This window comes from Neophocaena asiaeorientalis, unplaced genomic scaffold, assembly GCF_003031525.2.
Source record: "Neophocaena asiaeorientalis asiaeorientalis breed wild unplaced genomic scaffold, Neophocaena_asiaeorientalis_V1.1 scaffold148, whole genome shotgun sequence".
Classification (NCBI taxonomy): Eukaryota; Metazoa; Chordata; class Mammalia; order Artiodactyla; family Phocoenidae; genus Neophocaena; species Neophocaena asiaeorientalis.
This window is the reverse complement of record NW_020174050.1, coordinates 5,349,700-5,373,916: the sequence shown is the minus strand read 5'-3', so window position 1 is coordinate 5,373,916 and position 24,217 is coordinate 5,349,700. Positions and strand designations below refer to the sequence as shown.

General features: G+C 43.4%; 1 protein-coding gene across 2 annotated transcripts; it reads right to left on the bottom strand.

Moving 5' to 3' along the window:
* Window positions 1-7,142: 7,142 nt before the first annotated feature.
* CCNG2 (cyclin G2) lies at window positions 7,143-17,041 on the bottom strand. 2 transcript variants are annotated; one of them, XM_024754173.1, is made up of 8 exons: window positions 16,712-17,041; window positions 15,603-15,740; window positions 14,820-14,957; window positions 13,116-13,366; window positions 12,845-12,923; window positions 12,645-12,743; window positions 9,914-10,119; window positions 7,143-8,574 (listed from the first exon to the last, which is right to left on the bottom strand). In XM_024754173.1, exons 2-8 carry the CDS (start codon window positions 15,738-15,740, stop codon window positions 8,451-8,453), a joined length of 1,035 nt encoding a protein of 344 aa, XP_024609941.1. In that variant the 5' UTR covers window positions 16,712-17,041; the 3' UTR covers window positions 7,143-8,450. The 2 variants fall into 2 exon arrangements, with proteins under 2 accessions (XP_024609941.1, XP_024609942.1); XM_024754174.1 differs by lacking the exon at window positions 16,712-17,041 and adding an exon at window positions 15,831-16,690.
* Between the last annotated feature and the right edge of the window lie 7,176 nt (window positions 17,042-24,217).

Below are 24,217 nucleotides of genomic sequence, written 5' to 3'. Positions count from 1 at the left end.
GAGAAGGAGCTGAGTGCCATCCATCTGGGACAGAGGCAACAGGAGATTTTAAAGGGAGAACGAGGATGAAGGGAGGGGAAGCGAGTGGAGGCTCAATGAAAAATTATGAAGTGTTGGTGAGTGTAAATGTGATTAGGGCAGCTGTGTCTGCTATCTGGCAACTAACGGAAGTTAGGATTCTACCCTCCCACAGACACTGGAAGACAGAGGCCCAGTCCTTCCTGATGATTACATGTCAAAGGAATGGCTTTCAGATCCTTTAGAAAGACCCTCCTGAGGTGTAGGAGATACACATCTCAAAGGGACAGATAAAGGATTCACAATTGTCAACACTTTAGAGTAAATGACTTAGGAAAGGGAGGTCAGGTGTTGGCTAGAACAAACTGTAGATTGTTTAGACAGCCCTGAGCTTTTCCAGAGAGGAACTCAAAAGGCAGCAGGGTTGTCCCAGGAACATGGCCTTGGGCTGCAAGAAGCCAGTTAAAGTTCGGCCAAGTCTCTTAGTGCAGGGGTTTGAATGGAGTGCTCTTGCCAAGAGTTTTTGCAGTTCTAGGTGTCTCCTCTTTTTGGATTAAAAAAGTAGTTCTCAAAGAAGTTATGGCCCCTTGGAGATGCACCCCATGGATCTCCCTTCCAGAAAGAAGCTGCCATTCCCCTGCAAGGACAGCCTCCAGCTGCAGCCCCTTCAGGAAGCCCCTCGGCATTTGAGCTGAAGCTATACTCTCCTTGAATAATCCTCAGTCAGCCACTAAGCACTCAGGTTGATAGCCCTGGCCATTGCTACCCAACATGGGGCTCTTCTAATGGGCAACTTGTGTTCCTAAGGCCCAGGTTGGCTGAGTCTTGTCAGATTTGATCACAATTCCAGGCTCTCCCTGCCCAACCCTTTGTCCTTCCTCCCCGTTAGTCATTCACATCCCCCAACACAACTATTGCACACACTTTGGAATTCATCTCAGTATCTACTTCCTGGGGTCCCCAAATAATCACAAGTGACTTGTCCAAAACTACACTCACAGCAAATAGGTGCTCAAACCATAGCTTCTGAATGTCATGAAGGTGAAAACCCTATTGGAGATATTTGCATTTTAACCAGATTCAAAATCTTTAGCTAAAGGAAAGACTTTCCAAAAGTGGGGATGATAGAATGAGCTAGAGGGAAACAGGGATGTGAGGGGCACTGGAAAAAAGATGGACCATCAGGGCCTCCCTGGAATGACTGAAATCACACCAAATGGTCTTTTAGTTCCATCCAGAAGATTAAAGAACTCATGCAGAGGCAACACCAGAATGCTAGCACCATGCCTTGTACATACTTCAATTACCATGGTTCTCACATTGCGTGGTAACTGATACGTCTGCCTCTCCCTTTAGAGGATGAGCTTCTCAATGGTATGACCTGTGTTTGATTCTATTTGGCATCCTCATTGCCTAGAACAAAACTTAGTACATCATATTAGCTCAATAATAGTTGAATAAATAATTGAGTCTAAGGGAAGTGGGAGAGTAGGGACAAAAGTGGGGTCATAATTATTATAGCCAATATTTACATAAGTGCATATCAGGTGTTGTTCAAATTTTTTATCATGTATCGTCATGTCATTCAATCCACACGGTAACCCCACGAGACAGTTTTGCAAATGGTGGTGTCCGGGAAGCAGACACTGAGACAAAGCTTAGGGTGCAGGATGTTTAGTAGGAAACACCGCTGTGATCCGCACCCATGGCAGGGAGGGGAAGGAAAAAGGAAGGTTGGGTGGAGGAAATTGAGCCACAACACAGACCCAACAGCAGCCTCAGCCAACCCCATGGAGAGCTCTGGGACAAAAGTGATCCATCTGAGTTGTCCTGTGCTGAACCAAAGTGACCAAGACTTTATGCGTCTTCCCCCCTCAGTTAGTCATTAGATGCTGGCCCTCCTGGGCAGGGCATGACCTTGGGTGAGGCTGCTCTCCGGGTCACAGTCCCAAAGGGGCCATCAACAGAAGGCTGTGTGCCAAAAGCACTCCCAGCAGCTGGGGCATCTCGGCAGCACATTTCTGTGTCTGTCACAGGTCCATCCATTATCCACCCCTTTATACAGACGAAGAAACTGAGGCATAAACACTTTAGTTAATGGCCAGCCAGGTCAGACAGTGAGTGGTGAAACCAGGATCAGACTCTGATAGTCCAGTGGGAGCCTGTGTTCCTGTTCACTACAGCTTACTCTTTTTTTTATTTTTATTTTATTTATTTATTTTTTTGCGGTACGCGGGCCTCTCACTGTTGTGGCCTCTCCCATTGCGGAGCACAGGCTCCGGACGCGCAGGCTCAGCGGCCACAGCTCACGGGCCCAGCCGCTCCGCGGCATGTGGGATCTTCCCGGACCGGGGCACGAACTCGTGTCCCCTGCATCAGCAGGCGGACTCTCAACCACTGCGCCACCAGGGAAGCCCTACAGCTTACTCCTGATTGTGGTACATGTAACTGTAGCAGTGGGTCACGGCCCCCCGCATGCCCTAATAATGACTTGAAATCCTAACTTTGGAGAGGGTGACTTCATCCTTGCATGCATGAAGGTTCACCTTTACGAGCTATGAATCGCTGCAATCGGGAATGGAAAAGACACTGTCAGGTGTGATACATGTAGAAAAGTGGTAACACGTGTTCTTGTCCAGCATTACGCTAGGCACCTTGAAGGATATAAAGGTTCACGAGAACTTAGCGCTTAGGCAAGAGGATAAACCACAGACACACGAAATAATTATTGGAAAAATATCCCAGAACAGTAAATGAGTAAGTGGGGGATGACTGCTATGTTGGATAAAGGTAAAACAGGCAAAGGGCAAGCAAACCTTTAACAAGACAGTCCCCTATTGCGACAAAGCCCCGGCCCCATTAACACCGAATGACTGTGGGCCTTGGAACCCAAGTTAATAATAAAGTATAAAGTATAACCTAAGTGTAAAAGGAACTTGATGTACGAAGGCTGGGAAGGGCCCACAAACCTGAGTGCAAAGAAGTTTCCAGGTTTTGATGAGGCCTCATTTTCTCTGCCACTATACTGCCTTGAATTTTACATTACCCTAAGTGGCTCCTGGGTGATTAAAGACATTTTAACTGTACATCTTAGCCACTTTTCCTTTACATGGGGGAGAGCACTTAAAAACGGAACGACGGGAGAATACTGTGGTTTACTTTACTGGGATTATGCGTAGGATTTTCTTTATAGGAACGTTTATTTTTTATTATTTCATCATTCAACAACTGTTTAATGAGTACCACCAAGGTTGGGGTAGTAGTTTAGCACTCTGGTTAGGAGCACAGGGTTTGGCAGACAGACTTGGTTTGAGTTATAGCCCTGCCACTTCCCAGATCTGTGTCAAAGTACTTCTCTAATCCTCAGTTTCTTCCTATGAAAAATGGGACTAAAGCGGTACTTGTCTAGTAGCATCATGGGAAGGACTGAAGAATTCATGTAAGGTGCCTGGAACATATTAAGTGAACAGTGAGGTTATTTTTTTTTTGCCAGTAACAGCCAGAGTAGGAGGAGTTTGGCCCAGATACTATGCTGGGTGGTGGAGATTCAACAATAGCAAGAAAGACAAACATTCCCTGCCTTCCCAGGTCAGACAAGTAAGGTAAGCAGACAAGCAAGGTATTAACTGGTAGGATAAGAAAAATATAGAGTTTTATGGAAACAGGTAGCACTGACAAGGAGAGGGAAATAAGTAAGTAGGTAAGTTCCAGAAAGATTTCTTGGAAGAAAACACATCATCACAACCTTTAAAAATCATATTATTTGCTGTAAATTATTTGGTTCTGGGCTAGAATGTAAGTTTCATGAGGGTAAGGACATTGTGCGTTGTTTGGTTTTGTATATCCAGCCCTTAGTGTGCTACCTGACACATAAGAGGCATTCAAATAGCTGGTGGTGAATGAGAGAATGAAGAGACTCCTAAGGTGGTAAGTAGGAGTTTTCCAGATAAGGATGACAGGAAAGGTGTTCCAGGCAGACAAAAGAGTGTGCACGGAGTCACAGGAGGGAGTGAAACCATGATGAGTGGAAGGAGCTGAACTGCAACCAGGCTGGAAAGCGTGTAGATGTGGATGCCGTGAGAGATGAAGCTGAGAAGGGCTGTCAAGCAGGGTCTTGGAAACTGTGCTAAAGAGTCTGAACTTGATGTTCAGGAGTGATGTGAGACCAATAAGGATTTTAATCAAGGAAAGGATATAATCAGTATTAGAGTTCATTCCTTATTCTGTCAATACACTAAGAACTCAAATCCATTTGAAGGAAAAAAATGGATATTGCACGTAAGCATAATTAGAAAGAAAGGTCATCTGTCATCTCACCACTCAGAAATAACCGCCATTTGACTATAAATAATAACAAGCAACCTGTCGCAGCTATCTATCTACTGCTGTGTAACAAACAACCCCAAAACCTAGGGGCCTAAAATAATGATTTATTATTTTTCAAGAGTCCGTGGGTTAATTAGGATCAGTTGGGTGGTTCCCCCACTCCGTGTGGCTTAGCTGAAGATGTTCATGCAAGCTGTGTTCAGCTGGGAGTTTAGCTGAGGCTGGAACATCCAAGATGGCCTCCCATCTCCAAAAGCCTCTCTGCATGGGCTCTCTACTAGCAGTAACCCAACCTGCTTCTTTGCACCATGGTGGCTGGCTTCCAAGAGGGATGAAAGGGAAGTTCTTGCAAGCCTAGGCTTAGACATGCACTGAACTTCTCCCACTGTACATTAGTAGGCAAAGCTAGGCACAAGGCCAGCTGAAATTCAAGGGGAATGGAATCCACCTCTTGACAGTGCACAGGGATGAGAGGACTCATTGGCTATTGGGAAACTATCTACCACACAATCCGATTTGCTAACCACAAAGCAAAGTTGTTGACCATTTCTGGTATAAAGAGTTAGAAAAACTCAAGTCAAGTGACAAATGCAAAGTACATGGTGTTTGGCCATGTAGGAATCTGATAAGTCGGTTGCTTAAATAAGCTGGCACTTGGCATGCACTGCCACGGAAGGTGGGAGGCAGTGGGGAACATCATATTAGAACCCAGTGTGCAGTGAAAGAAAGTGAAGGAAAAAGGCAGATCCTAGACCAAGAAAATGGTTAAAATTGTATTCTGGAGCCAATGCCTGTACACTTAACCTGCGTATTAACTCCAAGCATAACAGGTGAATGAAACACATTATTTGTCCAATCTCGCTTTCTGAGAGTCAAATGATTGGGGACCAAGGGGTCAGGGAGAGTTGTATTTCAGCATGCACTCTGGCAGAAGCAGCAAAGTGGGCACACTACATCCTAGGAAATGACAGGATTGAAACCTGAAAAGCCCAATCTGCCGCCAAATCAAGGAGCAAGTATGAGACCAAAACGTCAGCCTTCTCCTCACCTCTGCTGTGAATGGGGCAGGGGGCTTGATTCTCAATTGTATTCATCACAATTATGGGAAAGCCAACTGGTTGAATGGCCTGGGAAGGGCATAACCAGGCTCCTGGACTTGTCTGTGAGTCTACTTCTAATGCCTAAAGACAAAGGACAGTGCCTCTCTAGTCCTACCTGTCTTCCTCATCTCCACTGCCATTGCCTTCGCTCAGTCCTTTACCGCTTCTTGGATTTTTGCAGGACTCCTGATTGGTCTCCCCATTACGTTATTCATCTCTACCTGCTCCATCTCCCACATAGCTGCCAGTTACCCTTTTTTAATACACATTTTATAGCTCTAGGAAATGGCAAGGAAAAGAAAGACCAGAGAAAGGTGCCATGTTCTGATCAGGAAGAGACTTGTATGTCACAATATAGACTTTATCCTGAGAAGTACCTACTGAATAATTTTTCAGGAGAGACAATCAAATTTGCATATTTTTAAAAATTTTGCATATTTCAAAAGGACACCCAGGCAGCAAGGGGATCAGAAGTAAGCCTGGAGACTGAGAGATGATTAGAATATTGTACAATAGTAACCCTGCTAATAGAGAACAGGTCGGAGCCAAGCCAGTGTCAGAAAAGTGGAGACAGAGTAGATACACAGTATAAATGATAAATGGTGACCTCCAGGCCGGAGGTAGCAGGCAAGAAGAAATGAGGAAATCACCTAAGTTTCCAGCTTGAGTAGATGGAATACCTACTCTCAAAAGAGACACACAGGAAGAGCAGGTTTGGGCGTAATCAGAAACTTCCAAGTGGGATGACCAGTTTTGAACAAATAGGCTGGGAGTTCGGGAAAAGGGTCTAAATACAATGAAAACCAGAAAGGAGAACATATGAAGTCACATGTGGACAGATTCACACAGAAAGACCATGTAGTAAGAAAAGCAATAAAACCCTAGAAGAACTGAAGAGGGCTCAAGACTTGCAAAGCCACAAATGACTTTTACAGCTCAACAAATCAAAATCTGAAAGCAGAATATATTGTCTACTATTTGCCAAATTGCTTAATAAGAGAGGGAGGGTCATTCAAGCAGAGATTCTCCACTAGGAGGGTAGGAAAACATGTCCCTATTGCCAGGGGAGAAGAGGTATTACATGAAAACCATATTCTGTATATCTCATTTTCTAACCAACTAGAACAAACAAAGGTCTACAAAACCAAAGTAGATAGGGAAACCCATGCAAAAAAAAAAAAAAAAAAAAAGGGTGGTGGAGGCCACCACTTGCAGATCAAGCCTAAAGCTTGGGGAAAAAGATCCAAAGAGCTAGAGGCTGGCAATGTCCAGTCAAAGCTTACTCCCCTAGTGCTTATTCACCAAGCAACCTTCTAAAGAGATTTGGCTTGTCTGTAGAGACAGAAACTGTACTAACCTGCCAACGTGAGTATTCTGGTCTACTTGATACCTTTTGGCTTTCGCTATAAACTAATAGGCATTCAGGTTAATATGTCACTCTTTTAATATGAGTACACCCCAGAGAGAGGTCAACTCCCCAGTGACAGATTCACTTTCAGTATCTCCAAGGCTCAGGGCCAAACTGCAGTGAGGAAATACTACCTGGAGAACTTCTGGTAACCAGAGACAGGGCTTATCCTGGAGGCGCTCCAGCCTCACTTCAAGCCTCCCCTCTGAAATACAGCAAGCACCTTTTCTTTTTCACCAAAAAGGTAAAAATTAAAATGTGACTGTAAACAGGAGTACAATTCATTAATATTTTTATTTTGAGTTGTAATCTATTATTACTTCAAAAAGATTCACTTCAAAAAACATCCGATGGATGCTGACTTACCAATAAAAAAGTAAGTCATCGTTATATGATTTATAATACAGAATACACAATAAATTATATTTACATGCAACGACTAGACTATCACACACACGGTAAAAAAATACAGGATTTTTATGTACATTTTTAAAGATTTACATTTTCATATAGTTTATAAAGTTTAAAAAAATTCTCTGTACAAAATCTCACATGTACAGAGTTTATAAATCCCTATTCTTATGGCTGTACCACCACACAGATACGCTTAAAACTATAATACTACAAACACTTAGGTTTTGTTTTTTTTTTTACACTTCATATTCAGTCGTGGCACCCATGTACAATACCATTATTTTTGAAACGTGAATTACAAAGGAAATACAATGTAATCATGCAGACTTTTTTAATAGAAGAAAATGAGACAAAATGTGCTATTAGGTCAACATTTATCAATTCCATAGTTACCTAGTTCTGTTCAACTTGCTGCACTGCTCTCATACAGGTACGTGCAAAACTAGATTATGGATTGTTTCAAAAACATTAAAATAATACTGTAGTCTGACAACACTTACTCATTAGGAATGCAACTATCCAACAACCCTAGTCTGTTGCTTATTTCTGTTTTGGCAGAAACCTCAAAGAAATGAAGATATTACATACTGAAATTCACAGAAATGTCAACATTATAATTCCTAAGTTTCTAGAGTCTGCATCAGATAGAACACTGATCATTTAAAACAAACAAACAAAAAAAGGTTTTTGACATTGAAGAGTATATTCTCTGCTCTGAGAATGGGGGGGAGAGAGACCTAAGATAAACCATTACAGGATGGCCCACCGCCCCTGCTAAGGAAGCACTTGCACACTCCCGGTCGGTTTCCGTAGAGACACCTGAAGGCTTTATAAAACAGCTGACGCTACACTACTCAACTTTAAAAATCTTCTTGAAAAGTAACCAATTGAAGGTATCAGCACCTTCCCTCCTCCCCCACGTAGCTAAAGATCAAGGAGAAAAATAAAGTGCCAAGGTCTGAAGTACGGTTAATTGTTTAAGAGGCACTAACCCATTTGATGGCTTAGGATTAAATATGAAAATAGGCCAGATCTGATCTGAATAATAAATAGAAGGTAGGTATTCCAGAGTCTATGCAATTCCTGCCTAGATGGGGGCTGCACCAGGAAACTACCTACTCCCCCATTTATTGCTTTGAAACCTGTACACACACTTTCATTTTGGACCCAGAACAATGAGATTTCTAAGACGGAAAGCACAGCGTCTGTGCCACTTTGAAGCTGAAGAAGAAAGTGCACTCCTGACCACTGTGAGGGGAGCTGCTGAGGCTCTCTTCTCCACAACTCATATCTTCACAAGAGTCCTCGCTAAAAGGAAAAACAGAGAGAAGAGGATCCCATCATTTAAAACACGTCTAAATGTCGTACAGGCAAAATTAAACTGCTGAACAAGTAGCTCTAGTCTCAGGATTTTTACATTCAAAATTTAAGCTCTACAGAGACAAAATTTAACTTAGAAGGACTTCCTAAAGTGAAGTGTACTGTAAGCTCCTTAGAGAATATACAGATTTGCTTAAGAGGTTTAAACAAATTACCACGTGCCAAACTATTATTCTTGTACCAAGTAATAACTCTGTCAGCAGTAACTACAGAATTCTAAGTACTTTAAATGCAGTAAATGCAAACTAATGACAAAGATCTCCTATCACATGGTTTTGATGTCTTTCTTGCATCAATAATTGCATCACTGAACTTCTCAAATATCAAACTAAGAAACCAACGAGCTAGAAAAATGGAACTTATGGTCTCTTCTCCCTACAGCATAAAACGGTGAAATTCAATAAAATTAAATAATGCACTTTACTAACAAAAATAAACTCTGAATAAGACAACGGCATTTGACAAAACTAAAAATCTCTACAGAACTCTGCCGCATCAGTGGTGGTAGTTCCCTTTACTTTCAAGTCATTTAACCCGCAGCCTCTTTCCATAGGACCATTATAGAAATTCATACTAATGTTAAAAAACCCGGAATGCTGTTTTTTTTAACTAAACTATTTCAAAAAGCAAAAAAGATGGGAAACAACCAGTTTTTTTAAACAGGAGCAGTGAAATAAGTCAGAGAACAACAAATACTGTATGATCTCACTTATATGTGGAATCTGAAAACACAAAACAGAACTCACAGATGCAGAGAACAGATGGGTGGTTGCGGAGTTGGGGGGAGGGGGTGGTAGGTGAAGGTGGTCAAAAGGTACAAACTTCCAGTTATAAGTCCCGGGGAGGCAATGACGTATAGGATGCTGGTTTTTGTTGTTGTTGTTTTGTTTTGTTTTTTTAATTTTTATTTTATTTATTTATTTTTGGCTGTGTTGGATCTTCGTTGCTGCACACGCGCTTTCTCTAGTTGCGGCAAGCGGGGGCTACTCTTCGTTTAGGTGTGCAGTGGCTTGAACCCGCGTCCCCTGCATTGGCAGGCGGATTCTTAACCACTGCACCACCAGGGAAGCCCCTGTTGTTGTCTTTTAATAAAGAAAAAAAGTGGGGACGGGGGGCACACTTCCAAACTATTGCCTATTTTAATAAAACTACTTCTGGTTAATTTTCTTATCCAAAGAAATGATGCTATCAGAGGTAGGGGCTCTAATACACAAAAATCAGTAACATTTAGTCTGGGGAAGTGTCATTAGTCAAGGAACCTGCTTACCTTTCACTTTCATCAAAACACCCCACCTCCGGTATTGTGGGCAACTCAGGAACACTGTAGTAGCTATTGTGGAGGTTCTGGGCTGTGCGCCTTGAAACAATCCAAACCAACTTCTTAAGGTCTGGTTTGCAACATTCAGGAGAAGAATATTCAGCTAGGCATTTAGAAACTAACTCCCTCCAGTAAACAAACTCGGAGTCATTAACCTGAAAAAAATATTTAAATGAAGAGGTTATGACAGCGGTTCCCAAACCTTGCCGTACCTTGGAATCACCTGCAATCCTTAAAAAACACCTGGCTCCCACCCTCAGATACTCTTATTTAATTGATATAAGGTGTCATCTGGGCATCGAGGGTTTTTAAAGCTCCCCAGGTGATTCTAATGTGCAGTCAAAGTTTGGTAACCACCGCTTTAGGGGAGGAGCACCACAGGTATAAATCGTTTACATAGGATTCAATACAGAGAATACTCCGCCTGTCTTAAGAAAGCACACTCACCTAAAAACACTAGGTCTGTTAATAAATCAGTTATCAAGTATATACTTTGACAGTCGCAATGCAAAGGAATTTAACATAACTTATGTTTCTGTAACATAGCATGACTTGGATTGCTAAAATACGCATTTACATTAAGACACCAGATATATGCAAATGGAGAAGTTGGCAGTGTGAGAGAAGAGGAATTCCCCCAGAAGGGCACAGTTCCTCCACCACTGGGGAGTGCCCTAATTTATTTCATGGAATCAATTTTCACCGAAGATGTTTCCAAATGACATTATTATAAAAGGTTTAGATTCAAACTAGTAAATTCGTGATTAAAACAAAAGCTGGAAGTTACGTATTAAAACAAAATGCTTCACGTTGCATGTACTTGACCACAAAACAGATGATGATTTTATAGCATCTTGGCCTCCATTTCCACCTAATCCAGTCACATCTTAATCCCCCTGGTAGCCTGGCTTCTACCACTCTCTTATTCTCCTGACATCACCTCCTACATCCCCTACGTGGGGAAACTGCCAACACTGAAAACCCAGAGTTTTAATCAACCGCTAAGCAAAGGACTCCCCAAAATTTCTTACGGTTTCAACTATTATTTCCTCATGGGAAATTGCTAATCTCAATCTCCAACTATAATTTATCCGGAGTTTTTAGTCCAGACTGCCAAGTACCTGCTAGACATCTACCTATCTGAAAGGTATACAAGTACCTAAAATCATACTTCTTTGATCACAGTTAACTTCTCTCCAATTTCCCTCAATGGTACCAATATTCTCTCCACCATTAGGTCCAAATCTTGGTCATTCGTGACTCTTTGCCTCATTTCCATGCTTGGCCTCTAAAAACCACTGAGTTGGGTGTACTACTTCCTGCTTGTGACTATCACCTAGATATTCTATCTAAAAACCGACCCTAAAATGATTCCCAAACCCTTCTAGTCCACCAGCTTCCTAGCCGTAAGCCTTTGCTGCCCAAACTTCCACTGTCTAAGACTGTTTTGGTACAACCAGGTTCCAAGTCATTGTGCCTCTCACGGTCTACCCTACTTCTGTGCTAACCAAATCCCGAACTATTGCCTATGTTCAGACACAGACCCTACAGGACTGCGACACAGAACAGTAAATGACAGAACACCCTGCTTCGTGTTCAGTTCCATACTTCTCCAACTAGACTATCAGTGTAAGAAAAAGGACTGTGCTTATGTTTGGTTTACACCTCTTTATGATTGAAAAAACTTATCAGGCTAGCCTGACAAAGGAGTTTAAAAGAAAAACATAGCCAGGGCTTCCCTGGTGGTGCAGTGGTTGACAGTCCGCCTGCTGATACTGGGGACACGGGTTCGTGCCCCGGTCCGGGAAGATCCCACATGCCGCAGAGCAGCTGGGCCTGTGAGCCATGGCCGCTGAGCCTGCGCGTCTGGAGCCTGTGCTCCGCAACGGGAGAGGCCACAACAGTGAGAGGCCCGTTTACCGCAAAAAAAAAAAAAAAAAAAAAAAAAACATAGCTGATGTTATCTTGGTAATGCTACTAAAGGGACGATGACTCAGTCCTACAGATGTAATGGGATGCCATTCGTGCATTTACTAACTCTACTTCTTAATATGCGTTTTATTTTTTAATAAATTTATTTTTTATTTTTGGCTGTGTTGGGTCTTCATTGCTACACACAGGCTTTCTTTAGCTGTGGCGAGTGGGGGCTACTCTTCGTTGCAGAGCACGGGCTTCTCATTGTGGTGGCTTCTCTTGTTGCGGAGCACGGGCTCAGCAGTTGCGGCTCGTGGGCTCTAGAGCGCAGGCTCAGCAGTGTGGAGCATGAGCTTAGTTGCTCTGCGGCATGTGGGATGCTCCTGGACTAGGGCTCGAACCCGTGTCCCCTGCATTGGCAGGTGGATTCCTAACCACTGCGCCACCAGGGAAGCCCTTAATACGCATTTTAGAACAACGTGCATGGGGCAATGTAGACCGCTGTGTTACCAACTGGCAAGAAGACTACAGAAGGGATGTCTAAACGCAGAAAGAAGCTAGCCTAAGTGACCGGGTTCCCTTCCAGCTTAATACTGTCTGGGTTGAAGCTGCATTTGTAGAACATCAACACTTAAGATACAAGAATAAATGAGTAACAGTTAAGAGCCCCATAAGGTGTTACTTAATGATTAAGTCACTACAGAAAAGATAAAATAAGACACTAGGAAAAAACTTGCTTTAAAGAATAAGTTCTGAAGATATTTACCTTGGAATGTTTTTTAACAAGCAGGAGAATTTCCAATAATTCAATGGACTTCAAAGTTTCTACTTCCAAATTGAGAAGGCACAAAGCTAATACAGATGGCTACAAGAAAAAAAAGAAAAATAATTTTTTTAATTCAAAATGGAAACTGCGGGGGGAAAAACAGAAACTGTGAAATATATATAAGAAAGAAATTGACTTACTTTTGCTTTTGAAAAGATAAGTCGGCAGCAGCAAGCTTTCAGCTGAGCTTCCAGTTTATCAAGGCTCAGTATTTCTTTCCTATACAATGAAAAGAAAGAACAAAATATTTATTTATTAAACTTCTAAAGATTTAAACAATTCTAAGGACTTATTAAAAGTCCAAGCTGAAAGTTTGGAGCAGGTAAAAACAAATTTCACTAGAGTTCTAATTCTTTACTGTTACTTATAGCAATGCTCAAGTAGAAAATCTTAATTTTTAATCCCGCCTACCTTTCTGAAGTATGACAAAGTACTATAGTATGGTATAAGTGCAAAAAGTTTAAGGCAGTAGTAGCTTCCAATTCATAGTGCAATTTTTCTGAAATGATTTTTTCCATCCGTTTTATGTCAGAAGCAGTACATTTACATTGGCTAATCCGGATTACATCAAGAGTAGATGGAATATTGCATTCTTCTTCAACTATTCTAGCAGCCAGCAAAAAACAACAGACTCCAATGCAGGACAAATGTTTAGGTTTCACCTGAAAAACAAAGAACAAAACATTTCTTCCAACAATTGTCACTTTAAATTAGCAAAGCACACACTTAAAAAAAAGAATATTGTAATGAGCCCCTATTCTTAAGACAGAACACAATCAAGCTGCTTCCCTGCACTTACCCTTACACACAGTTATACTTAATCGTTTTTACATTTTAAGCTCTCTTAACCTCCCTTTAAAAAACAAAAAAGACATTTTCAGCATTTAAATTACTTAATTTAAATGCAGGTAAAAATTTTTTATGCAAGTTCAAAAGCTAGGTTTCTCACAGTTATACATTATATTTCAAACTTATGAAATTCATAATAGTACAACCTCCCCCACAATAAATTAAGCCTTCCAACACCAAGAAAATATACTTCTTTGGATATAAAAATAATACATTCATCTTTGTGTCTTCTTATCTATTTAAGAATCATCCCATGCTTCACTGCAAATTTCCCCAAGAGAGATATTGCATCAGATGTGCAGAGTAGAGCATATGTACAAGCTGCCATGGACAGATGGCTTCCCTTTTCAGTGCCCTGAAAACTGACCCAGCAGCTGACAGCAATCCTACTGGCAGAAGTATCACCACATTTAACAGTTACTGGTAATTGTTTTTTTTTTTAATTTATTTTTTATTGAAGTATAGCTGAATTACAATGTTAATTACTGCTGTACAGCAAAGTGATTCAGTTATACCTATATATACACATTCTTTTTCATATTCTTTTCCATTATGGTTTACCACAGGATATTGAATATAGTTCCCTGTGCCATACAGTAGGACCTTGTTGTTTATCCATTCTCTATATACTAGTTTGCATCTGCCAATCCCAAACTCCCACTCCTACCCTCTCCCACTCCCCTCCCCCTGGCAACCACCAGTCTACTCTCTATGTCCCTGATTCTGTTTCTGTTTCACTGATAGGTTCATTTGTGTCGTATTTTGGATTCCACATAAAAGTGCTATCATATGACTTGCTGGTAATTGTTAATAAGGCTGTGGCTCCCTGCTTGGAAAAGATTTCTCATAGTGAAGGCAATAGGTCCCCTTTAACATACTGCTATACTTCCATTTGCCATGTTTCAAGTGTTTAAAAACACCTAGGCTCAACAGAAACATAACAGAAGATGAAAATATGAAAACCTTATTTTGAGAGCTATGTATATAGAAACACCTAAAAAAACAGTAGTCTTCATTTTTTCACATCTTTAAAGAGAAGGTATGTAAGAGGTACAAGAAAACCTAACTTAAGATACAATAATACGCTTACTTTTGTAGCCTCTTAATCCGGACTAAAGATCACAATTCCAAATATTAAAAATGTTTATGTACAGTGACATAATTACATTCATTTGCCAAATATTTACTGAAACCTTGTATTCTAGGCATCGTGCTAGGCACTGGGTATAAAAAAATGAAGTTTTATTTATAAAAACGATGAAATACCTTCATAAGAGCCAAGAATCTGTCCAAAATATTGACAGCCAGGACAAAAGTTTCAGTGCAAGATCCAAAAAAGTTGGTTAAACTCCTTAAATCTTCTACTTTGGCGTTTCTCAATCTTGGACACAAAGTGTTATCATTCTGCAACAAAAACCAAGAGCCAAAGTTTATGACTGTCTTAGAACTACAATGGACAATACACACAGATTCAAATAAGGTAAAAATTTCCCCTGCATCTTCAAGAATACAAAGCACTACAATTTTTCAGATACAAAATGTGTATACAACACTGCTTTTTAAAAATATACATCATAAAAGACATTCAGCAATTCAATATAAAGCAAACTGTTGCCACACTTCCAGAGGATAAGAGCAAACATAATTCAATTCCCTTGTAATGGACATGTAAAAGGTTCCTTGCTTGTTTTCTTTAAAAAAAAAAAAAAATCACTTAAGAGCCTACTATACAGAAGTATTGCACAGGCAGAGGGTATTTCCACAAATGACCTGCTCAATTCCCAGGGAGTCTCCCACTCTGAAGCTGCAGGCTGGGGGGGTGCCACATTTGAAGCCACACTTCCCTAGATTTAGTATCACTCTCATTCTTGCTAAGAAACAAAAGCATGACCCTGTATTAAGATTTATCTTAGTACTCTAGGACGACCACTTGTGGTCTTAAGAAACTTTGCAGCCTTTAGTCTAGATTCAACTAGAAAAAAAAAAAATTAAAGTTATCTGCCCAAGCCCTGTCAGCGACTAGAGCAAGTTATCTTTCCTGGGACTTACCTCCGGGGTAGCCTCGATCAAGCTCAGCCCTTTTTCTCGAGGTTGGAATCTCTGTTCCTGTTCTAGGTAGAGGTTCAACAATCCGAAGAGCTGGACCCCTTCACGACCGGCCAAGTACTCTGCCCCCAAATCCTTCATCTGTAGCAAAGACACCACACACAGTTAGAATGTTTCCTGGAGTTGGGCGGGGTGGGGGTGGGGGGGACACAAAAGAGCTGGGGCCAATACCTCCAGCGAGGGGCGCCCCAGCACACCCCAGAGAAAAGCGGGTGAGGGCACCAGTCACGTCCAGCCGAACCCCGGAGCAATCCTCCCCCACCGCCAGGGAGGTGTGGCAGGGGGAGGGGCCGTGGTCACGTCCGCCGGCTAGCGCTGGGTCAGACCGGCCAGCCCCGGTCTCCCAGCCGTTTCACAAACAGGAAACTGTCCTCTGGCGGCGGTGTCCGGACGGTCCTCCCCACCTGAAGTCGCGGGCGGAGGGGTTTCTGCCCAGTGGAACGCACTGGGGGCTCCGAGGGCAGCGGGTCCGGGAGGTAGGGGCTTTGCACAACGTGGGGGGAGGGAAAGTCTCGCGACTGAACAAAGAACCGGAGGGAGGAGACTCCCGAGCCCCGCCCCTCCCGCGGAGCCCATTTCCAGAAGCCCCTCTCGCTGGAGTCCAGCCCCAAAGCCTTCCCCATCCGCTTCGGCAGCGCCTCCTCTGAACAAAACCCGAGGGGCAGAGACCTAGGTCCCAGAGAGCGCTGGGGTGGCGCGGCCCACCCGGTCGGCAGCCCGCCCCGTGCCTAGACAATACCCTTCCATCCACTGATGCCCTGATTCCGCAACTCTGCGGAGACCCGGAGCTGTCAATCCAAGAAGAACCACCCCAGCGAGCCACCGTGACAAAATGAGGGGGGGGCGGGGACACCAAAGAACTGTCTTCAGCCTCCTCGACCCTCCATCCATCCATCCCATCAGCATCTCTCCGCCTCTGGGCGCCCACTGCCCCAGGGCTGAGGGCAGGACCGGAATCGCTCCCCAAGCTGAGGGGTGGGCACTCTGACATCGCTCTTCGCAGTCCCGACCATGAACAAAGAAGCTCCGCGATCCCGGGTGGGCCCACTCACCGTGCTGGAGCCGCGCCTCCACCGGCCCGCGGCGTCACGGTCGGATGGGACTGGGCGCGGCGGGGACGTCTGGACCTGCCTCCGAGGTCAGGCACCCGCCGCCTCAGTGGTGCCCCCGACCGGCATCCGACCCTTCCCCCCTGCCACCGCCGCCTCGGCCTCACAGCCCCGGCTTCATCCCACTCCCCGCGCGCCCACCCTCCGGCTGGGGCGCTGCGCCGGTCCCTCAAGCCCTGCCCCACTATGGGTTCCACCGCCGCTGACGCTGCCACCACCGCGGAGGCCCCAACAAAACCCCTTGTTTTTGTTTTGAGTTTCCGACGCCCCCAAGGGGGCGGGGCACGTGACTCCTCGCGGAGGGATCCGCCGCCTCCTCAACAGACTTTGAAAAAGAGTCCCTCCCCTAAGTGTACGTCTCCAGCCAGCTTTGTGGCCTCGTCAACTCGCCTTTGCTTTACTGAGCCACTCCTCCCTCCCAAGGAGGAGGATGGAATTTGGGCACGGCCTTATTCCTCGATTGATCCTACGGAGGAAGGAAAGGGAGTGATAGGCGTGAGGGGCGGAAGGAGATAGTTTCTGGTCGCTTTGCACCTTTTAAAGGTCCCCGATTTGTTTTGTTTTCGCTGTTTTGAAAAGTCCGCCCAAAGTAGCGGGCTCCCCGATTGGATATCGGTGGGGGGCGAGCAGGATGCTGAAGCTCTGATTCAGTCTCGAATCCGGATTGGCTAACTGATTATCCTTTGAGCCCTCTGATTGGTTTTCACTGTATCCTGCGCTTCTATCTGCCTCAGGGCCTTAGCAACTCTGGTGTCTGAATTGCGCATGCCTGGGTGGACCTCGTCGGAGAAATTCACTAACCTGCCCAGGGATCTGTACCTTCCCACCGCTATCACCAACACTGCCCCCCCGACCCCCACCCCCGACCCCGGCCCGGTCCCAAGGGAATACCACGCATAGTTCTAACCTCCGAAGAGCTAGAATAGCTAGATAACCTTTGTGACAACTTCTTCCACCACGGGAGGGTTTTCTACGTTCCTTCTTTATTTTGTTCTGCAGGTCAATTTTGCGATAACCAGTCAAGTTATTGTAAAATTTTCGGGGTGCTTACTGAAATATTTACGAGTAAAATGCTATCATCTTTGTATTTGCTTTAAAGGTTACCGACCAAAAGGAAAAAAAATGCAGAGGAACTGTGAAACAAGATTGGCAAAAAGAGTTGTTGAAACTGGGTGATGGACGCGGGAGGGTTTGTTATACTATTATTTCTACTTTTGTGTACCTTGAAATTTTTCCATAATAAAAATAAATGTTCAATTAAGGGACTTTTAAAAACAAAAAATTACCTGTGCACATTGACAATGGCAAGCAAACATCTAATAATTGCCTACCTCCCGAGGTTGTACTTGTACTGTTGTTTTAATGAAGACTCAGAGAGGCTTCTTGGCCCTTGGTCACCCATAAATTATCATTTATTGTCCATTACAGAGTTGTTATTAAGAGGCGACACCTCTCCTGAGGCGGGGCAAAAAGCAAAGCAAAGAGTGCCTTAGGCCAGAGAAAATTTCACATGGAATATCTTTTGGGGGATGTAAGAGGCTCTCCTCCAACGTTTATAGTTATTTTCTTTACTTTCTCTTGCTTCAGTTCCTCGCTGGCCATCTGCTAAATATGCAAATCGGTAAATAGCACTTTCTCGAGTTCTACTCTAAATAATTAGCCCTAAGGAACTGATTTCTCTTTTCCGCCCTTCTGTATGTTTTCTGTACATGTTTGGTTACTTGTAAAATTGTTTGGTTACTTGTAAAATATGCACATAACATAGCTTTCACAACAGCTTTTTCTTTTTTCCAGAGCAGCTAAGGAATTTTAGAAATAGATCCCTTTGCATATTAGCTGGGACTAGACATAGATGTCTGGAGCACAGAGCAACTGGGGGGGAGGGCAGCTCAAAGAGCTAATCCTCCTATTTCAGAGAGGTGTGGCCTTGTTCAGGGTTTTGAAAATTTAATAAAATTACATTAACAAATGGGGACTTTTTTCAAGTAAAAGGGCAAAGGTAGAAGAGGAACATAAAATATAGAATAAGTGATGTGAAGAAGGAAATGTAAAATTATGTGGTAGAAGATTTTTTAAATAATAGAGAAGATATAAGGCAAAAAGGAAGAAATGGAGAAACTGGCCTTTACCTACATCACTAACTGTTATAAAGGTCTACAAAATGTATACTATTTATTTTATCATTGTTATTTGATGTATCTTCTAACAGGCAGCCTCTTGAATGATTAGCAGTTCTCTCTCAAGAAAGCTTTGTAAATGCTGTTGAATTTCCTCCTCTGCAGATCCTGTTCAGTATAGAAAAGACTTATCAAGTTCTCTGATATGGAGCCCCTTGTTCATTTTAGTCCACATATCTTTTTAAGATAAAGGAAAGCAATCATTAAAAAATAACTGGTCCAGTAATTAAATCATCCTTTTTTTAAAAAAAACAAAACACCTCCTTTTAACAATGATTATCTTCTGGGGGAGAAAATGATGCAAGTCTTCTCCTTTGACTCTGCTGATTCTTTTTTGGTTTTGGATGTGTGTTAATTTTTTTAATTAAAAAATTTTTTTTAAATTTTTTCATGACAGCCTTCCTCCAAGGCTCTATTTGTTCTTATCACGTTGGCTCACTTTGCTGCAGTTGTAGGTCTTAGGTATCAAAAAGACATTCTCCCCGAGGCTAATCGGCCTTTACCTGTCAGCTGCCTTTCAGTCTTTGCTAAGCTCTCTTGAGGGCAATTTTCCTTCATCATGTGTGCATACAAAATAGGGAATCAGAAATCTGGCAGTCCTCAAGAAGGGCTTGGAGGGGACTTATCTCATTATATTTGGTTTTCTGCAGCACACTGATGGAGGTGCAGTGGGGTTGGGTGATAGTCTGCCCCCCATAACCCCATGGAGGCCTGACAGGGAACCAGCTGTCCTCAGTGACATCTGAATCTGTGAAACCACAAGGTGGGCACAGAGCAGGAAATAAACAGCAGCACAGCCACACAGAAACAATGCCTTCATTCAGCGAATCCTCCGCTCCTGAGGCGTGTCCTTCAAACCTACCCACACTTAAGCTTCTACCTTGAAAAGAAAATAGCACATTCCCAAGTGGCTGCTGCCCCAAATGCCTTAAACTCAACTTCCCTGAACTTTGTAAGGCATCAAAATTCCCACAGAACTTTCCGGGTATCATCTTCCTCCTCACAAATGATAGGTTTAGATAATAAACCCTGGCTTTTTATTCAACAGACGTTTAATGAACACACACTAGATGCCAGGCATGGTACTAGGCACAGACACAAAAATGGATAAATAAAACACAGTCCCAGAATATGCCTTGGTGTATCTGAGGTGTAGGGCAAAAGCTCCAGCAGTGATCAAAATACCTGACTTTGAGTCCCAGCTTTACTACTCACTGGAGATAATTCCTCAAATACCTTGAATAATTTGATTTATCCAGAGCCTTAGCTTTTTTTTTTTTTTAATTCTTTTGGCCAGGCCACACGGCATGTGGGATCTTAGTTCCCAGACCAGGGATGGAACCCATGTCCCCTGCTTTGGAAGGGCAGAGACTTAACCACTGGACCACCAGGGAAGCCCCTGGAGCCTCAGCTTCCTAATCTGAAAAAGCAAACATACAAATAAACAAATGGCCGGGGGGAGAGGAGACCCCGGGGAGTAGTTGTTTCTACCTGACGTAAAGATTAAATACAAACAGGTGTAAAAGCACTTTTGCTATGTACTCCTGGGCTGATGGGACTTTCACAATGCTGTGACTTCAAGAAGTGATCATCCCGGGCTTCCCTGGTGGTGCAGTGGTTGAGAGTCCGCCTGCCGATGCAGGGGACGCGGGTTCGTGCCCTGGTCCGGGAAGATCCCACATGCCGCGGAGCGGCTGGGCCCGTGAGCCATGGCCGCTGAGCCTGCGCGTCCGGAGCCTGTGCTCCGCAGCGGGAGAGGCCACAGCAGTGAGAGACCCGCGTACAGAAAAAAAAACCCAAAAAAACAAAGAAGGGATCATCCCTAACCTCATCAAAGGAAAGCAACCCCACAAGGGAAAGAAGCTCAAGATCAGGATGGGTAAAGCTGACAAAGGCCACACTTCCTCTTCCCCTCTGCTCACTATTTCTAGCTCTCTGCCTAGGCTGTTTTCTGTTCTTACGGGTGGTTTGCAGCCCCAAACTTCTTGTGCTTAGAGTAACCTTACTAGCAGAACCTGGAAAGGAGACAGGAATTCTTGTCAGAGGGAGAGAAACAGGGAAAGCATAACCTAATCAGGGGTTGAAGTAATTCAGATTTTTTAACCAAGGGTTCATTTTTTTTTTTTTTTGCGGTACGCGGGCCTCTCACTGCTGTGGCCTCTCCCGTTGCGGAGCACAGGCTCCAGACGCGCAGGCTCAGCGGCCATGGCTCACGGGCCCAGCCGCTCCGCGGCATGTGGGATCCTCGCGGACCGGGGCACGAACCCGTGTCTCCTGCATCGGCAGGCGGACTCTCAACCCCTGCGCCACCAGGGAAGCCCCCAAGGGTTCATTTTTGAATGTGAACTTGAAAGAATGAGAATTTATAGGCAGACAATGAATTCCTTTCTTCAAGCAATCAGAGAATAAATCAGGGAACGTCTCATATATTCTGCTTTCTGACTTTCTTGTGGACAAGACTTCAAATCTGAAATAGCAAATCCAACATTCTAATCTATTTTGGTATCGATATTTTGTTGCTGTTATTGTTAAAGGTAGAAGCATGTTGCACCTTTCAGGGAGCTTATTTATGCATGGGTTAGGGATATTCATTCCCACATGCTGATGTACTCAGTTTTGGAATTGAGGGAGTTATCTTCACTGTAGAGGCCCTCTGAATGACCACAGCAAGGCTTTTTCCAGCCAGCCAGATTAGCCCTCCCAGCCCTGCTAGCCTGCAAGTGAGTGACTCTTGTGCAAACTATCTTTGAAACCCGAGAACTCAAAGCTCACTTGCCTCTGTGGCTGACTCTTGACTTTAGTATCCAGACCTCTTTCTGCTATGCTGAAAGTCAACTGGAATAAATGGAGTAGCCCTGACAAGGTGTGGAAAGACCGGCAAAGGGGGGTGCAACTGAGAATATGGTGATTCTTGAAATCAGAGCTGATTATCTCAAAATGATGGGTCTGTTCCAAGGCAAATATATCTGAAGTAGCCCAGGCTGCATTCTGGGACACTGTACATTATTATTTACATAACACGTTCCTCTTTTATGATTTATCCCAAGAACCATAACCTAAGTCAAATACTTCCAGTCTTGTCTTGACATCATAGTGCTATGGGAAATTTACACTGTCAGCCAAGAATCACTTAGAAGACATCTGTTGAATATATTTTCTTATTCCTAAAGGAAGTTTTTATTTTCTGTGAAAGTATTACATGTTCATCTCAAATGAAAAGGCAATTGGCATTTAAAGTGATATGAACAAGTAATATAAGCTTAAATTTTGCTTTTGTTTTTAAGTGTCTTCAAAATGAGGGTTTAACTTCTAAAATATAAAGATTTCTTTATTTCAAGATTCTCAGGTCTGTTTAATTACACATATTATTATGTTTTTCAACCACATTCTGAACAAGAAATTATGACTACATGCAGGAACTAGTTGGTTTTTTTTTTTCCCCTTGTGGGGATGGGGGAGAGGGATTTGAAACTTTACAGTTTGGAGGGGTTCTCTCTAGGAAAAAGTAGAATTTAGAAATACAAATTAGATATGAAAGTGAATATTTATTTTAAATGGGACATATCCAGAAAAATTATAAAATTTTAAAAGTTGACATATACTCACGTTCCAGTGATCTATTGTTGGATAATGAATCACCCAAAACTTAGTGGCTTAACCAGCAACAATAAATGTATTATCATCTTTCACAGTTCTGGGTTTGGCTGAGCTCAGCTAGCAGTCCTTACTCGGGGTTTTTCACGAAGTTGCATTCAGATGGTGGCTGGAGCTGGAGCCACCTTGTGGCTCATTCCTTACGTGTCTGCAGTTGACGTTGACTGTGGGCTGGGACCTCAGATGAGGCTGCTGTCTGGTCCCCTACATAGGTGGCCTCTCCACGTGGTCTTTCTACTTCTTCATGCCATGGTGACAACACTCAAAGAAAACTGGGTGAACATTGTACCTCATTTTATGAACCAGGCTTGGCAGTCACATGCTTCTATAGTAGTTTCATATTGCTACTATGACAAATTACCACAGATGTAGCAACTTAAAACAACACATTTACTATCTTGCAGTTCTGGAGGTCTCAAGTTTGAAATGGGTTTCACTGAGCTAAAATCAAGGTGTCGACAGGGCTGCATTCTGTCTGGAGGCTCTATGGAAAATATATTTCTTGCCTTTTCCAGCTTCTAGACACCACTGCATTCCTTGGCTCATGGCCCCTTCCTTCATCTTCAAAGCCAGCATCATAGCCTCTTCAAATCTTTCTCAATTCTGTCTTCTTCCTTTTCTTCTGTCTTCCTTTTCTGTCTTCCTTTTCCATTTATAAAGATCCTTGTAATTACACTGGGTAATTACCTGGATGATCTAGAATAATCTCTCCATCTCAAAGTCCATTGATTAGCAATCTTAATTCCAACTGCAATCTTAATCCCCCCCTCACCATATAACATGCCATGTTCACATGTTCTGGGGATTAAGACATGGACATCTTTGGGTGCCATTATTCTGCCTTAATCAGCATTCCTTCAGCCACAGTCAAGAGTCTGCTCATGTTCCAGGTTCAAGGGCAAGGGAACAGAGACTCCACCTCTCGATGAGAGGCATGTTGATCACACGGTAAGAAGAGCATGTGAGATGGGAGGTATTGTTGGGATCATCTCTGGAAAGTAAAATCTTCCACACAAACATCAAAAATTGAGGAAATGGGGCTTCCCTGGTGGCGCGGTGGTTGAGAGTCCACCTGCCGATGCAGGGAACTCAGGTTCGTGCCCCGGTCCGGGAAGATCCCACATGCCGTGGAGTGGCTGGGCCCGTGAGCCATGGCCGCTGAGCCTGCGCGTCCGGAGCCTGTGCTCCGCAACGGGAGAGGCCACAACAGTGAGAGGCCCGCGTACCGCAAAAAAAAAAAAGAGAAATTGAGGAAATGGACTTCCCTGGTGGCGCAGTGGTTAAGAATCCGCCTGCCAATGAAGGGGACACAGGTTCGAGCCCTAGTCTGGGGAGATACCACATGCCACAGAGCAACTAAGCCTGCGAGCCATAACTACTGAGCCCACGCACCACAACTACTGAAGTCTGCGTGCCTAGAGCCCATGCTCTGCGACAAGGGAAGCCACCGCAATGAGAAGCCCGTGCACCTCAATGAAGAGTAGCCCCCGCTCGCCACAACTAGAGAAAGCCCTTGCACAGCAACAAAGATCCAACGCAGCCAAATAAATCTATTTTTAAAAATTGAGGAAATGCCATAAAAAAAATTGAGGAAATGCCATGATAATTTTTATTAATA